Genomic DNA, 15,441 nt, shown 5'->3' with positions numbered 1-15,441 from the left:
TCAAATTCTCTTTCTGAATATTTGTTTAAAGAATATCAGATTTAACATAATAAATACTTCAAATTTTTCATTTTTTCCATTTATTAGGCTTCATAATCAGCCTGGTGCCCATTATGAATCTGCATCAACTAGAAAATTTATTCATGGTCGGACAGAAACCATTCGCTCTTGTTCTATTGAATCTGTTGAATTTGCAAAAACAATGCTAGACTCGTCAAAGTCTGATAAAGAGAAGGCAGCAGCTTTGCAGAATGCCATCAAAAGTCACAAGGATTACACAATACAGGTTAGTATTAAAAAGAGTATCAGTTCCTTGAAATAAATAGACTGTGATAATATCTCAGCCCAATATTATTAGTTTATGTAACCTGATCAGATTAGGACTTTCAGGCCATGGCTTACATCAGATCATGGTTTAAAAAATCTGTGGTTTTTACATCATATTTACTCAATAAATTACAGTTTTTACATAATAAATAGTAATAAAATGGAATTAATAGAATTAAGTGTAACTTAAATGTAATTGCCTCAGTGTGAATAACACAACAACTAAAAACTAATAACATCAGCTGCTCGTGGTGGTGGTGATAATAACAGCAGGTACAAAATGTATTTATAGGTGTACTAAAATGACATTTTCTGGGATGTAATAATATGAAAAGGATAGTTGCTACTCATCATACAGCAGAGATGCAGAGTCACAGATAGGCACAACAAAAAGACGGTCACAAAATGAGCTTTTGGCCAACAAGGCTTTTGTTGAAAAAAGTGCGCACACACACACACACACACACACACACACACACACACACACACACACACACACACAAACAAACTTACACTCGTGGAAATGAAACTCGCACACACATGGCCACAGTTTCTGGCAGCTAAAGCCACCTGGTTTGGGTTCAGCTGGCAAACACTGTGAACGCGGTTTTTAGGACAGTCCATCACAAAATGCTTCAAAGCAGGAGGATTACCATCTGTGAAATTGTTGCTAAGATTCCTAAGAGTTCTTATGGTACAGTTGAAAGAGCTTTGACTGAAAAATTTGGGTATCCCAAGCGTTACATTCGACGGGTACCGCTTATGCTGACAGCAGAACTTGAGCAGAAATGTCTTCTGTGCCCGCCAGTTTCTTCAGAAGTGTCAAGAAGATTAGGAAGGATTGCTGGACTTATTTTTACGGGAGACAAAACATGGTGTTAATGAAAGAAAAATGCAAACAGTGGCATCCCTCAGGGTCACCAGTTGCAAAGAAGTTCTAACAAACTCCTTCTGCTGATAGTCATGGCCATTGTGTTTTGGGATTGTAAGGGGATTTTGGTGATCAGTTCCATGGAATCTGGGACAACCATCAACTCAGATAGTTATTGTGAAACACTACGAAAGTTATTGTGAAACACTACGAAAACTCAGGCCAACAGAGGTGACGACTGACAAAGGTGTAATGCTGTTTCATGATAATGACTGATCTCACGTCTCCTGCCAAACCCAGGAAATTTTGACAAACATTGGTTGGATTATGTAGGTTTGCACAAGAGCTTCTGTGAAGTTTGGAAAGTTGGAGACGAGGCACTGACAGAATTGAAGCTATGAGGACGGGTCGTGAGTTATGCTCGGGTAGCTCTGATGGTAGAGCACTTGCCCGCAAAAGGCAAAGGTCCCGAGTTGAAGCCTCAGTCCAGCACACAGTTGTAATCTGCCAGGGAGTTTCATGCAGAAAATAGTGTAAGAAATTCTCTTTCTTGTAAAAATAAATTTTGGTTTGAGAAAAATGTTTACATATATCTGAAATTTTTTTTCGAACCCACAACACCCAAAGAAAACAAGTGGGTCTGTCACTGTAATATTATGCATAAATTGGAAAAAAACTACTCAGCTGTACACCCGAAGCAGACCATTAATCAGTCTCACTGAGAACTTTAAAATGGTGCGAGTAATGACAAACTGCATAGAGCTGAGTAATAGATTGTCAAACAAACAGAATATGAATGTTGTGACTCTGTTCCTTAACCTATGTTTTTCTTCAGAATATATGGGCATGTTAAATTCGTATGTAAACTACCAATTTAAGGAACAATTGATAACAATGCATATTAACAAAATATTCTTTTTCTTGGAAGATAAATTAATGTATCACTGGAAAGCTTAGCCAGTGCTTGTTTATTCTTGTTGTTGTTAATTGTTGGAGTTTATTTCAATGTAGTGTTCAGAATACGAGGGGCATTTGAAAAGTCTGTGCAAAGTCTGAGAGATGGCACCATGTTTAGTTAGTAGCAACTTTGAAAAGAATGCACACCAAGTTTTAGCCATATTGGTCTATTTCTTTATGTTTGGCACTCATGTGAAACAAGGAAGTCGAGCGATTGTCAAAAAATGGGCGAAAAAGAATTTTGTGTGGTGATTGAACATTACTTTATGAAAGGCAAAACACCTCAGGAAACTAAAGAGAAGCTTGATAAACATCATGGTGACTCTGCACCTTCGATTAGAACAGTTTATAAGTGGTTTCAAAATTTTCGGTGTGGCAATACGGGCACAAGTGATACTGAATGTTCTGAACACCCTGTGGAGGTTGTGTCCAGAAATCATCGATAAAATCCATGATATGGAGATGGATGACAGAAGAGTTAAGGTGCGTGTGATTGCTAGTGTTGTGGGCATCTCGAATGAACATTTACATAATATGTTGCATAAACATTTGGACATGAGAAAGATATCTGCAAGATGGGTCCCGCGATTGCTCACGCTTGACAAAAAAATGGAATCGTGTGAAGTGTTGCATGGATGGTTTGCAGCTGTTCAGGAAGAATCTGCAGGACTTTAAGCGTTGTTTCGTCACTGTGGAAGACACAGGGATACATTACTATACTCCTGAGACCAAACAAGAATCCAGACAATGGGTTACCAAGGGAGAATCTGCACCAAAAAAGGTAAAGACCATTCCTTGGTCTGGGAAGGTTATGGCGACTGTCTTTTGGGATTCGCAAGGGATAATCCTCATCAACTATATGGAAAAGGGTAAAATTGTTACAAGTGAATATTATTCATCGTTATTGGATCGTTTGAAAACTGACCTGCAACAAAAACACCGGCGATTGGTCCACCACAAAAAGCCCTTTCCATCACGACAGTGCACCAGCATGCACCTCAGCAGTTGTGATCGCAAAATTAATGGAAATAGGATTCCAACTTGCTTCACTTCCTCCCTATTCCCCAGACTACTATTTGTTCCCCAATTTGAAGAAATGGCTGGTGGGACAAAGATTTTATTCAAACAAGGAGTTGATTGCAGCTACTAATAGCTATTTCGCACTTGGACAATTCCTATTATTCGGAAGGGATCAACAAATTAGAATAGCATTGGACAAATTGTATAAGTCTAAAAGGAGACTATGTCAAAAAATAAAAAAAGATTTGCTCCAAACATGTAAGTAGTTTTTATTTTTGCATGGACTTTTCAAATGCCCCTTGTAAATTGAGTTGCACTTTACATAACTGTTTAGGGCAGTATGATTCAATATTATTATTATTAATCTCATATTTCTGTTTGCATTATTAGGCAGTGAATGGCCTTGGTGTGGATCGTCATCTGCTTGGATTGAAAATGATTGCAATTGAGAATGGATTAGATGTACCAAAACTGTTTCTAGACTCTGGCTACATTTGCAGTACCCATATGAAATTATCCACAAGTCAGGTTAGTAAATTTATCAGGTGATCAAAGCCCTGTTTTACTCTCTTCCTCTGTTTTCATTTAATTAATAACAAATTAGTTTACTTACATGATCAATAAACAATTTGTGAAAATATTGCTGGTAGCTACATTATTTTTAATATTCACCAACCTTTTTCTTTAACTATTTTCATTATTTCTTAATTTGCACCTAGATGTCTTCACATTCTATTGCAATGGCATTTTTGCAGGTTGCAGCTCGCTGTGAAGCATTTATGTGCTATGCTCCTTTGGTGCCAGATGGTTATGGATGCTGCTATAATCCAAGAGACAAAGAGATATTTTTTGGCACATCTGCATTCAATTCGAGTCCCGAAACAAGTGCGCAAAAATTTAAAGAGGCTCTTGAACAGTCTCTCATTGACATGCAAAATGTATTACTTGCAAGTCAGTTGAAATCAAAACTCTAAAATATGAGAGAGAAGAAAGAAAGATTTATAAGATGTACAAAAGATAAGCATAACGTCATCTTGCTCTGGAAGCAATATGTCAGACAGAAATGGTAACTGATATATTTGTATATCTGTATCTATCTCAAGCACTGAAATATGCAGTCCACTGGGTCAATTTTTTCTGTGCCATCAGTATTTTTTAAAGTGTTATAGATTGTCACACACATGAACAGTGGTTACCTGCATCAATAATTTTTTAATGAATGTTTTAAAAAGAAATTGAAGAATGTATTCTGTAATTGTCACTGTGCTTTGTACAATTATTGTGGTAATTGTTTGTAACCTACAGAATAATGTTTTTGTAACTGATGCCATAAGATTTTATGAAGAGAATTATATTTAAATACTACTGCAACGACTGAATTTGTTATACATTTTATATGGTGTTGTAATTTTTATGACAAAGTTTATATTAAATAATCACTAACATCTGCAAATCATTTTATTCCACAATCTTATTCTTTTTTTGATAAAGAGGTGAGGAAGGAGGTTGTGTGTGTGTGTGTGTGTGTGTGTGTGTGTGTGTGTGTGTGTGTGTGTGTGTGTGTGTTCTCAAAGTATCTCTGAAGTGCAACTGCAGTATGTACCGAAATTTATGAACTTTTGTCAGATTTACTTCACTTAAATTTATTATTTGATTGCCTTTAAACCAACTAACTTACTAAATAATTAATGCTGAAGTTCAGAAGCACACACATTATGCATTCCAGAGTTAATCAATTTACTTTTGGATTCCATCTTTTACCACAATACTTTTGTTACCTTAATTTTTATGAACTGAATGACACCATTAATTAAGAATTTGCATAGATTGTCATAAATGATTATACACCTAAAATACATCTTGAAAAGGGTTATTCCCAAACTATTTTATGCGTCCACATTGGGAATAACCCCTTTTCAAGGCGTATTCTGGTAAAAGATAGAATCCAAAAGTATGTGACTAACTCTGCAATGTATAATGTATTTGCTTCTGAATCAAACCAAGATTCAGTTTCCAAAACTGAAGTCCTTCATTCCCCAGTCTGTATATAGCACACCACACCCCACCCCAATGTAGTCAGTCTGCTACCGGATTTCAATACACACACAGTACCTGTGTATCAGAATCTTAATGTCATGTAATTTTGTGTGTCACCTTTTTGTGAATGAAGTCAGTGCGCGCCTAAACTGTAGTCATGCGGTACTTAAAGAATACCATTCGCTTATATTGTATTAACTGCACAGTGTCAACTGTATAAATTTCTGTGCATTATGCAAGTTGCTGTGTCCACTAATTCTGTAATTTGAAGCTGACTTTGATATTCAGTATACTATGATTGTCTTGCCACTTTCAAACTCTTGTAGAAATATAAAAATGCTTGCCAGTAAACAACCATATCATGTGTAAGCTGGAACTGGTAATCGTACTGTTTTTAATGACAAGAAGTGTGGGAAAAGTTGTATGGTGAACATTATTGCAAGCTTTCTCGTAATGCCAGTTTTGAAGAACTTCCTACAATAAAGCCCATTCTACATGGAACATTTGAGCTGGCAAGATTACCCGTGATGCACCATTTCCACCAGCGCCTACTGTGTAGATCGGGCGCACTTGCATGAGATTCAAATTTACACATATAAAGGATACTTAAGCTACAAAATAAGGCTGTAAAATGAATGACAAAATATTCTTCTAAAATTTCCTTCAAAATAAATTCAGGAACTAAACATATTAACAGTAGGATTACTGTAATTATTTATGTAAAAAGTTAATATCAAGCCATACACCACATCTCAAAGGAATTAATCTTCAAGTAATGTTTCAGAACTGCCACATCTATACCTGCACTTTTCGGGGCATACATTTTCTAGTGTGGCTAAACGATAATGACTTCAGCTATGAACAATTCACATTATCTCTCTCCCGAACCATTATAAGATTTAAGTTTACAATATGTTAAGTAATTTTCTTTGCAAAGATTCAAATAGTCATCTCTAAAATGCATTTTCGTAGTAGTTTGTGCCACAGAATTCATCTGATTTTCTGTTTCAATGTAAGAAACACACTCAGCAATACATTTCTTCTCAGTAAAAGCTTATTATAAAGGCTTGTGAATTTACAATGATCTCTTGTTAATAATTCATGGCTTTCAGACTCTGACTTTAGGAATGGCATGATACAATGAAAATCTTCGAATACTGCTGACAAAGCACCCTTCTCAATAGAAAGCCAATGGATATGAAACAGCTTTTATCAACCTGTAATGCCTGCAGCCACCAAAATGTTTTTAAGTTTTGCAGCTGTATGTGGTTTTTGGTAATTGTATGAAGTTCATCTAACAAGCATTCAGAGCTATGAACAGCATTTACCTCACTAAAAACTTATTCAGAAACAAGATCCATCCTATGCGCCCTACACTGTACACTAATCATGTGCAAGGGTAACACCTTCTTTACCAGTAAACACTGCCACTCCATCTGAACCATCTCCTACAAGCTTTTCTTGAATCATTTCCACACCTATGCCATCTTTTGAGGAAGCTTGAATAATTTTTTCTTCAATCGACTTTTTGTCAGCATTTTTCACAATACTGGTGTACAGAAAGAGCAGCATGCGTTAGTTTGTTCAGCCACATATGTAACCTATGAAATCGAGCAGTTTTCAGAAAAACAATCCACATAAATGAAAAAAAAAAATCAGTCAGTTTCAAAAAATTAACTAACTTTAAAAGTAACTGTTCTGCAGTTTCACGTAACTGATCCTATCTTTTCTGGAATAAGCCTTAGCAGTGGCGCAATTTCTCTCAATCATCACCTGAAAGTGCTGCTGTAGAATTTATCTGTGCACTAAATAGCCAGAAGCTTCTTTTGGCAGTTCAAAACTGAAAGTTCACCAATCTTTAATTGCATCCTCAAGTTCCTGTCGGTGATGACCAGGTCTTGTTGTAGTCTCTAGCAAAGTTTATACACAAGTAGTTGACATGGACAAATATGTAGCTTAACAGTCAACTCTTCAGACAGCAAAAGTATGTATATCTCAGATGAAGTAATCATAGTTTGTTTCACATGTGATTAAGAAGAAAACTAAAACCCTAAGCAGATTCAGAAGGATGTAGGTTGCAGTAGGTACTGGGAGATGAAGCTTGCACAGGATAAAGTAGCATGGAGAGCTGCATCAAACCAGTCTCAGGACTGAAGACCACAACAACAACAACGGTCAAAAACATCAGTCCATTGAATCAAAACACTTAGTTTGGTATCTATTGCTCATAGCTATAAAATATGTTCTCTTAGCTTGCATTAAACAAATGGGGAGGTGACACAAACGGTTCCCAAGGCTGGGCTAAAATACAGACTGAAGTTTTAGCACACAAAAGCTAAGAGCAGGATTGACAGAACTACCACATATATTTATTATGACAGAACATGGGTTAAAAGAAAATGAAATTAGTGTTTACAACATAGAGGACCATTAAAAAGTGGCTTACTTCTGCAGATGTCAACATGAAGGTGGAGGAGATGCAGTACAAGTACACAATGAAATGGATTGCATACCATGGGCAGTGGACAACTGTACGGAAATGCTACGTGGATCAACAGCAACATTGTTCAAAAAATTCTGGAACATTCGTGATTTTGCGCAAATGGTGTTTTGGAATGAAATCTGGTTGGCATCCCAGCACACGTCTGTGTTTAATGGGTAACTGCCAGAAGTTGCATTTCTGTATGTCTGTTAGTTATCATTAACTGCTGTTTTAAGTAGAATTTTGTGACACACAGTTTACGAATTTCGAGATGGCAGAGTTAGAGGAGCAATGCACCTGCATTAAATTTTGTGTGAAACTCAAGAAAACCTCTACAGACACACACACCAAATGATGCAGGTAGGTATAGTGATGAGTGCTTAAGCTTGGTGTTATGAAAGGTTCATGTGGTTTAAAAATGGCCAGACAGGAGTTAAAGATGATCCTTGTTCAAGATGCCCTTCAACATCTACTGGCAATGCTCATGTCAGGAACATCAACAAAATTGTGCGTGTCATCTGAAGACTGACTGTCCCAAGAGATTGCAGAAGAAAGTATCTTTCAATTGGATCCGGCCCTGAAATCCTGAAACAGCATCTTGGAATGCATCGTGTTCTGCCAAGTTCGTCCCTCGGCTGATGAATCAAGACCAGAAAGACCTTTGCCTCCCAATCTGTGAAAAGCTTTTGGGTTGCACAAATGAGAACAAGATGTCGCTTAAGAGAACCATAACTGGCGATGAGGTGTGGCTCTATGGTTATGGTGTTGAGACCAAGGTTCAATCTTCACAATGAGTCGGCAAAGGTTCTCCAAGACCACAAAAAGCCTGAAAGGTCAGGTCAAATGTCAGATCCAACTGATAGCTTTCTTTGACTTTGAAGGATTAGTTCACCATGAATTCATGCCACAGGGACAAACTGTTAATCAATGTCACTATCAGGATGTGTTACAATGTCTGCAAGAAAATGTGAGAAGGAAATGGACTGAAATGTGGCGGGATAATTCATGGCTCTTGCACTTCGGTAATGCACACATTCATTCATACTGTTGCATGAATATTGCACACAAAATGAAATCACTGTGCTGCCTTATCCTCCATACTCTCCAGACCTGGCCCCTGCAGACTTTTTTATATTTCCAAATTTGAAAACCCCATTCAAAGGATGAAGAATTGTATCAAAAGATGAGATAAAAGAAAATTCGCAGAAAGCACTTCGCGTGATCAGCAAGAGGCATACCAAGACTGCTTCTGGAAGTGGAAATGGAGTTGGGAGTGGTACACCAATTATAGAGCAGAGTATTTTGATGGAGACCATGCACAATAAGTAAAAGATAAGTGTAGAAAACTTTTGTGGACAAAGTTCCAGCAATTTCTGAATCAACCTTGTACATACAACATAGATGAAGTTTAGCGGGTGTAACTCAGGCAGTAGACAAATGAAAGAAAGTTTGTGGTATATTTCTTGACCTTTCAAAAGCTTTTGATTGTGTATGGCACAACTTATTAGAAAACTTAAGTGTTTTGGTACAAGGGGGGAAGCAGCTGATATCATAAAATTTTGGGGTCGATAGGTCACATCGATCACACGAAGCATGATCTTTGAACTCTAACTGCTCTGTTGAGCCGCCATGTTAATGTTCCAGTCAGATTTTGTACCTTGTACAGTGTACACGTGTATCTTTCTTTGTGCTGAAATATATATGTATAAACATTTTTGGGAACAGTTTCTCGTATACAGTTATCTGTATTCCCGTTTCCCATGTTGGTGACCCCGATGTGATATATGAATGAACATGCAACCTTCTGATCTGGAGCCACCCTTGTCCCCCCCCCCCCCCCCTGGCCGTCTGCTGAAGCTACCTCCTTTATACGAGGACAAACCCATTTCATGGTTCGCACTTGTGGAGCACCTTTCTGAGTTACATCAGGTGACCGACGACAACTCTAAATTTCTATGTCTCGTCACGCTCCTCCATGACCACTCAGATATAATTTGTGACCTCCTTTCGCCGCCGCCAAAATAAGAGTTCGCCAAGAAGACAATATTGGACCGACTTGCATGCCCGGCACAGGAATTAATAATCAAGATCCTGTACGAGGAACACCTGGGGGACCACACTCTGTCAAAACTCTGGCATCTCCTTCAGCTACTTGTGAGTGAACGCACGATGCCGGACGTTACCCTGTGGGCTGTATGGTCTGCGAAGTTACCTACCAACCTGCAGATACACCTGCTACCCCACTCCTTTTTGAGTGTATCGGCTCTTCCCTTCACATAGTATATCAGCTGTAAACACTACTGCGACAAAAACAATCACCACAGTGGTTGGCACTGTTTACCGGCCGTCTGCGGGCAAAGGCAGGGCTCCTTCCACCTCCACACCGTCTACTCCACCAGGCAGTACTCGTTCGCTCTCTCCTCTTTCTGAGCACTCAAGAATCGTACATGCACCATATGTCCCAGTTTACATTGTGGAACACATCAACGAGTAAAAACCTCCTCTGTTGTCACAATCACCGCCACCACCACATCTGGCTCATCTGTGCTGTTGGTACCACAAGATATTTGGGCGAGGTTATGCAAGGCGTCGAAGGTTGTTGGCGTAATGTGGGAGTGAGCAAGTAGAAGAGTCACACCACACTTTGTCCTAAACGCCGGGAAACTTGGGTTTGGAAAACATAAGCGATGTCTGAGGACCTGTGAGGGAGGCTTGAGATTCCTTGTCAGAGGCCTGGAGAGCGGCGACGTTGGTCAAATCGTCGATGCGTGAGACAGTCTTGGTCCAAGAAAAGAAATCAGCGGGGATTTTTTCCGTGTATGAATAGATATTTATGGGAACAATTTGTTGCGTATACAATTATCTGTATTCCCGTTTCCCATTTCCCATAAAATCATTCATGGAAAACAAAGATCTGTGTGTAGAGATAAAGCAAAATGTGAACAATACGAACATCGACTCATATTTTGAATTTGTTAAATATGGAGTGCGTCAATGACCAGTGCTGGGCCCGCTGCTTTTTATTTTATATGTAAATGATATGACCAAAAATTAGGTGGAAATGCCATCATGAATGCAGATGACACTTCATTTGTTATAAGTAGTGTTTCAACAGACACTTACAAAAGCAAGTTTCTCTGAGAATGGGAAACGGAACAAATATTTCAGAGGAAACAATGTCAATAAAACCACCTATACACAAATACATGCAAACAAAACGGTATTACTGTCAAGCTTGGAGACTTGGATCTAAAAGAGGCAGAAACTTAAAAATCCCTGGGTTTAACAGTGGGCAGGTACTTGACATGGGAGATATATATAAATTTGTCCTAAAGTGAGTTCAATTATATTTCTAATGAGAAAAATGTCAAGGACAATAAACACACAAACAATGTACTATGGGCTAGTTCATTCACAAATTTCATATGGCACCTGGTCTGGGGAAATTCTTCAAATTTACACATATAAAGGATACTTATGCTACAAAATAAGGCTATAAAGTGAATGACAAAATTATCTCCTAAAGATACCTTCAAAATAAATTCAGGAACTAAATGTATTAACAGTAGGGTCATTATAATTATTTATGTAAAAAGTAACCATGCTTCACTGTTAAACAGAGACATCTATAACTGGAACACAAGAAATAAAAACGTTTATCATATTGAAGGAAATCAGCCCAGACTAACTGACAAAAAGGCTGTAAATGCAGGGTGCCTTCTATACAACAGTTTGCCAAACTGTATAAAGATAACAGACAACATGTGTGCTTTCAAAAATAAACTAAAATGTCACTTGATTAAAACTTGTCCATACAATGTTAAAGAATACCTTGAAGCAAAAAATTAATGTAGTGTTTCACATTTTGGTAATTATGTATAAATGTCAACATTTTTTAGATGCTTGCTTTTTAGATACTATTTTTGAAGAAGTTATATTATTTTTCTGATATTAGCATGTAGTTGTGTATTTTTGAAACTTGTAAATTCTCAGACTTCATGTAAACTTGTCCAGTACCATGGTACAGAAAGGTCCATGGACATAAATAAATAAATAGACTACAGAATGTTGTTCAACTTCTTTAATTTATAATATTTTATTAACAAGATTATTTTATTTTATTGGCCCTGCAGCCAAGCGACTAGCGCGAGGTTTGGTGTTCTCGTAAAGATAAGTTATTTTAGATTATAAAACACATAGATTAGTACTGATTACGTGGTAAATAAGTGTATTAGTGTGCCGTTTAAGTGTACCATTAAAGGTTTCATTTCTCATTACGTAATATAGCAGAAAACGCGAAAAGACCGTACAGTCGTATTTTCTGTTTACGTTCTGCTGCAGCAAATCTATAGAATTTCGTTTAGTTGTTCCTTGCTCTCTCCAGCAATTTAACTTAGCGTACCTCTTCATTATTTAACTAGCATTTCCGGAAAGTAGCGTAAAGTTTAACTTGTTGTTTCAGAAACTTTGCACTTTTGTTTTTGTTTACACACAGTTGCGTATAGGCCAAATTTGTGTAACCAATTTTCGTGTTTATCTGTAATTTAACTGACTTATTCTTAATAAATTATTACGTTTATCATGAGTGAAAAGTGCTTGACTTGCCGTAGAATTGTTAGGTCGGGGCTTTGGTGTGATGGGTGCTGTAGTTTTTTCCATGTGGGTGACTGTAGTGGCGTGGGAATAGGGGAAGTAAATGAGACTCATCAGTGGTTTTGTAGGATTTGTAGTAGAGATAGGAAGATACTGGAACAGGAGGGGAAAATTGCTGCCCTTCAGGCTGAGTTAGACAAGGCCAGGGGAGATCTTGACAGGTTAAGGAGGGAGAAGGGTAAAGAGAGGTGGGAAGTGGCAACAGGCAACAGGAGGAACAGGCCTAGAACTTTGTCTGACAGCTTTATGGTGAATGTGGAAAACAGATTTGACCTGTTGCTTCAGTTAGAAGCTGGTGAGCCTCAAGCAGTTACAGGTGTAGACAGGGCACAACAAACTTTCAGCAGCAAATTGAAAAGTAAGAATGTAGGGAAATCAGTAAAGAGAAAGAAAGTGTTGTTGTTAGGTAGTTCCCATGGAAGAGGTGTTGGCCAACTCTTGCAGGATGAACTAGGATCAGAATACCAGGTCACCAATTTTTTTAAACCTAGTGCTGGTCTGGAGCAGGTGACAGAGGATTTAGGATCACTTTGCAAAGATTTCACTAAGGAAGACACCGTGGTTATAGTGGGTGGGGCAGGTAACAGTATTGACAGAGATCCTGGGTACAGCATAGAGTGTGACCTGGCGAAGATTGCATCAGCATCGAGGCATACCAGTGTTGAGTTTGTATCTGTTCTAGGGCGCCATGACCGACCTCATTTGAACTCTTCTGTCAAGAGAGTTAATTTGGAGCTGGAACGGCTGCTCATGTCGGGTGCGGGGTCACACATTGGTGTGGTGCATGTTGATTCTGTCAGTAGGTGGGATTATACTAGGCATGGCCTTCACCTCAACAGGAAGGGGAAGGGTAAATTGGCTGGGGAAATAGCAGGAAAGTTAAAGGGGGGAGGCACTGTCATGAGTGGTAAAATACCAGTGGTTATAGGATTCAGAAAAGACCCTTTTTTAGGGTAGGGAGGACAGAAAGAAAACAAATTTTAAGAGAGGTTAGAACTGAGACAAACCTTCAGTTTGAGAAAGAAATCAAAAAACATAATTCCAGCTTATTACATCAACATAAACAGCCATTGGTTAAGAATTTTCAACTGTCAGCAGATATTTTAACTCCATCCAATTTTAAGTCAGTCAATGTGAAATGTCAGCTATCTTTATTGCATCAAAATATTCGAGGACTGAGAAATAAAATTAATGAATTAACTATCTGCATAGATGAATTAGAGTCTTCAAACCCAGCTGACATAATCTGCCTCTCTGAACATCATGTGACCACTGGTATAGAACTTTTAAGTGTTACAGGGTTTAGGTTAGCATCTCACTATTGTAGATCAGAAATGGAGAAAGGAGGAGTTGCCACATTCATCAGGAACTGTCATAAATTTAAGAACATAGACATTCATAAATTTTGCCTAGAACAGCATATGGAAGCATGTGCAACAGAATTAGATTTTCACAAAAAATCTTTCATAATATTAAGTGTATATCGAGCACCTGCAGGTAACTTTAATCTGTTTGTAAACCACCTTGAAGCTGTACTGGCCCATTTAACAACCAAAAACAAAGAAATAGTGGTTGCTGGTGATTTCAATGTAGATTTCCTTAAAGACTCTCCCAATAAGAACCTATTTGAGTTAGTAACACTATCATTCAACTTAATTCCCACAGTAAAGTTCCCCACTAGGATAACCACTTGCTCACAAACAGCCATTGATAATATCTTTATAGAAAAGTCAAATGAACAAAATTATATTACAAAACCAATAGTCAATGGCCTCTCAGACCATGACATGCAGTTCCTTCTGTTAAATGTTAATACTGAACAGGATATAAAATCTGTTAAATCTGAGCTCAAGAGGGTAATCAGTAAGCCAAAAATTGATTATTTTAGGACACTCCTCAGAGACATTCACTGGACTGATGTTTACAGTGCTCATGGCATGAATGAAAAATATAACATTTTTGCTAATAAAGTGCTTACCTTATTTGAACACTGCTTTCCCCCAAAACTTACCAAGGTTAGAGCAAAGTCTACAAAGAAGCCATGGATTACTCGAGGAATAGGGGTATCTTGTAAAACAAAAAGAAAACTGTATCTGTCAATCCGAAACATTTCCAATGTTGATGCTATAGCACATTATAAGAAATACTGCAAAATATTAAAGACTGTAATACGGATGTCAAAGCAAATATATTACAAGGAAAAGATAGTCATATCAGATAACAAAATAAAGACAATATGGGATATAGTGAAGGAGGAGACCGGTAGAACCAGACATGAAGAGGAACAAATAGCATTAAGAGTAAATGATGCATTGGTGACAGATGTGTATAGTGTTGCAGAACTTTTTAACAAACATTTTATAACTGTTACTGAAAAGATGGGGTTGTCAGGTTCGGTAGATGCTGCTATGGATTACCTTAGACCAGACATTTCAAGTAACTTCCACAATATGAATTTGACCCTCACTACCCCAACAGAAATAATGTCCATCATAAAATCTTTAAAATCAAAAACATCTAGTGGGTATGATGAAATATCAACAAAGTTAATTAAAGAATGTGATTCTGAGCTAAGTAACATATTAAGCTATCTGTGTAACCAGTCGTTTATCAGTGGAATATTTCCCCAATGGCTGAAATATGCTGAAGTTAAGCCACTGTTTAAGAAGGGAGATAAAGAAATAGCATCAAATTTCCGTCCAATTTCACTGTTGCCAGCATTCTCAAAAATTTTCGAAAAAGTAATGTACAGTCGTCTTTATAACCATCTTATCTCAAATAACATACTGTCAAAGTCACAGTTTGGATTTCTAAAAGGTTCTGATATTGAGAAGGCTATCTACACTTACAGTGAAAATGTACTTAATTCATTAGACAAAAAATTGCAGGCAACTGGTATATTTTGTGATCTGTCAAAGGCATTTGACTGTGTAAATCACAATATCCTTTTAAGTAAACTAGAATATTATAGTGTAACAGGAAATGCTGCAAAATGGTTCAAATCTTATATCTCTGGCAGGAAACAAAGGGTGTTATTAGGAAAGAGACATGTATCAAGCTATCAGGCATCATCCAACTGGGAACTAATTACATG

At 37.6% G+C, this 15,441-nt stretch overlaps 1 protein-coding gene across 3 annotated transcripts in view; it reads left to right on the top strand.

Moving 5' to 3' along the window:
* The window catches only part of LOC126485101 (carnitine O-acetyltransferase-like), a 99,933-nt gene extending 95,297 nt beyond the window's left edge, over nucleotides 1-4,636 (top strand). For all 3 annotated transcript variants that reach the window (XM_050108723.1, XM_050108724.1, XM_050108721.1), the window contains exons 12-14: nucleotides 88-286; nucleotides 3,566-3,703; nucleotides 3,931-4,636. In XM_050108723.1, the coding sequence (XP_049964680.1) occupies nucleotides 88-286; nucleotides 3,566-3,703; nucleotides 3,931-4,149 (556 nt within the window). In that variant the 3' untranslated portion in view covers nucleotides 4,150-4,636. The remainder of the gene's footprint in view (nucleotides 1-87; nucleotides 287-3,565; nucleotides 3,704-3,930) is intronic.
* The last annotated feature ends 10,805 nt before the right edge of the window (nucleotides 4,637-15,441 follow it).

Source organism: Schistocerca serialis, chromosome 6 (genome assembly GCF_023864345.2).
Source record: "Schistocerca serialis cubense isolate TAMUIC-IGC-003099 chromosome 6, iqSchSeri2.2, whole genome shotgun sequence".
NCBI lineage: Eukaryota > Metazoa > Arthropoda > Insecta > Orthoptera > Acrididae > Schistocerca > Schistocerca serialis.
Note: the sequence above shows the minus strand (reverse complement) of the source record. Positions and strands in the feature narration are given on the sequence as shown.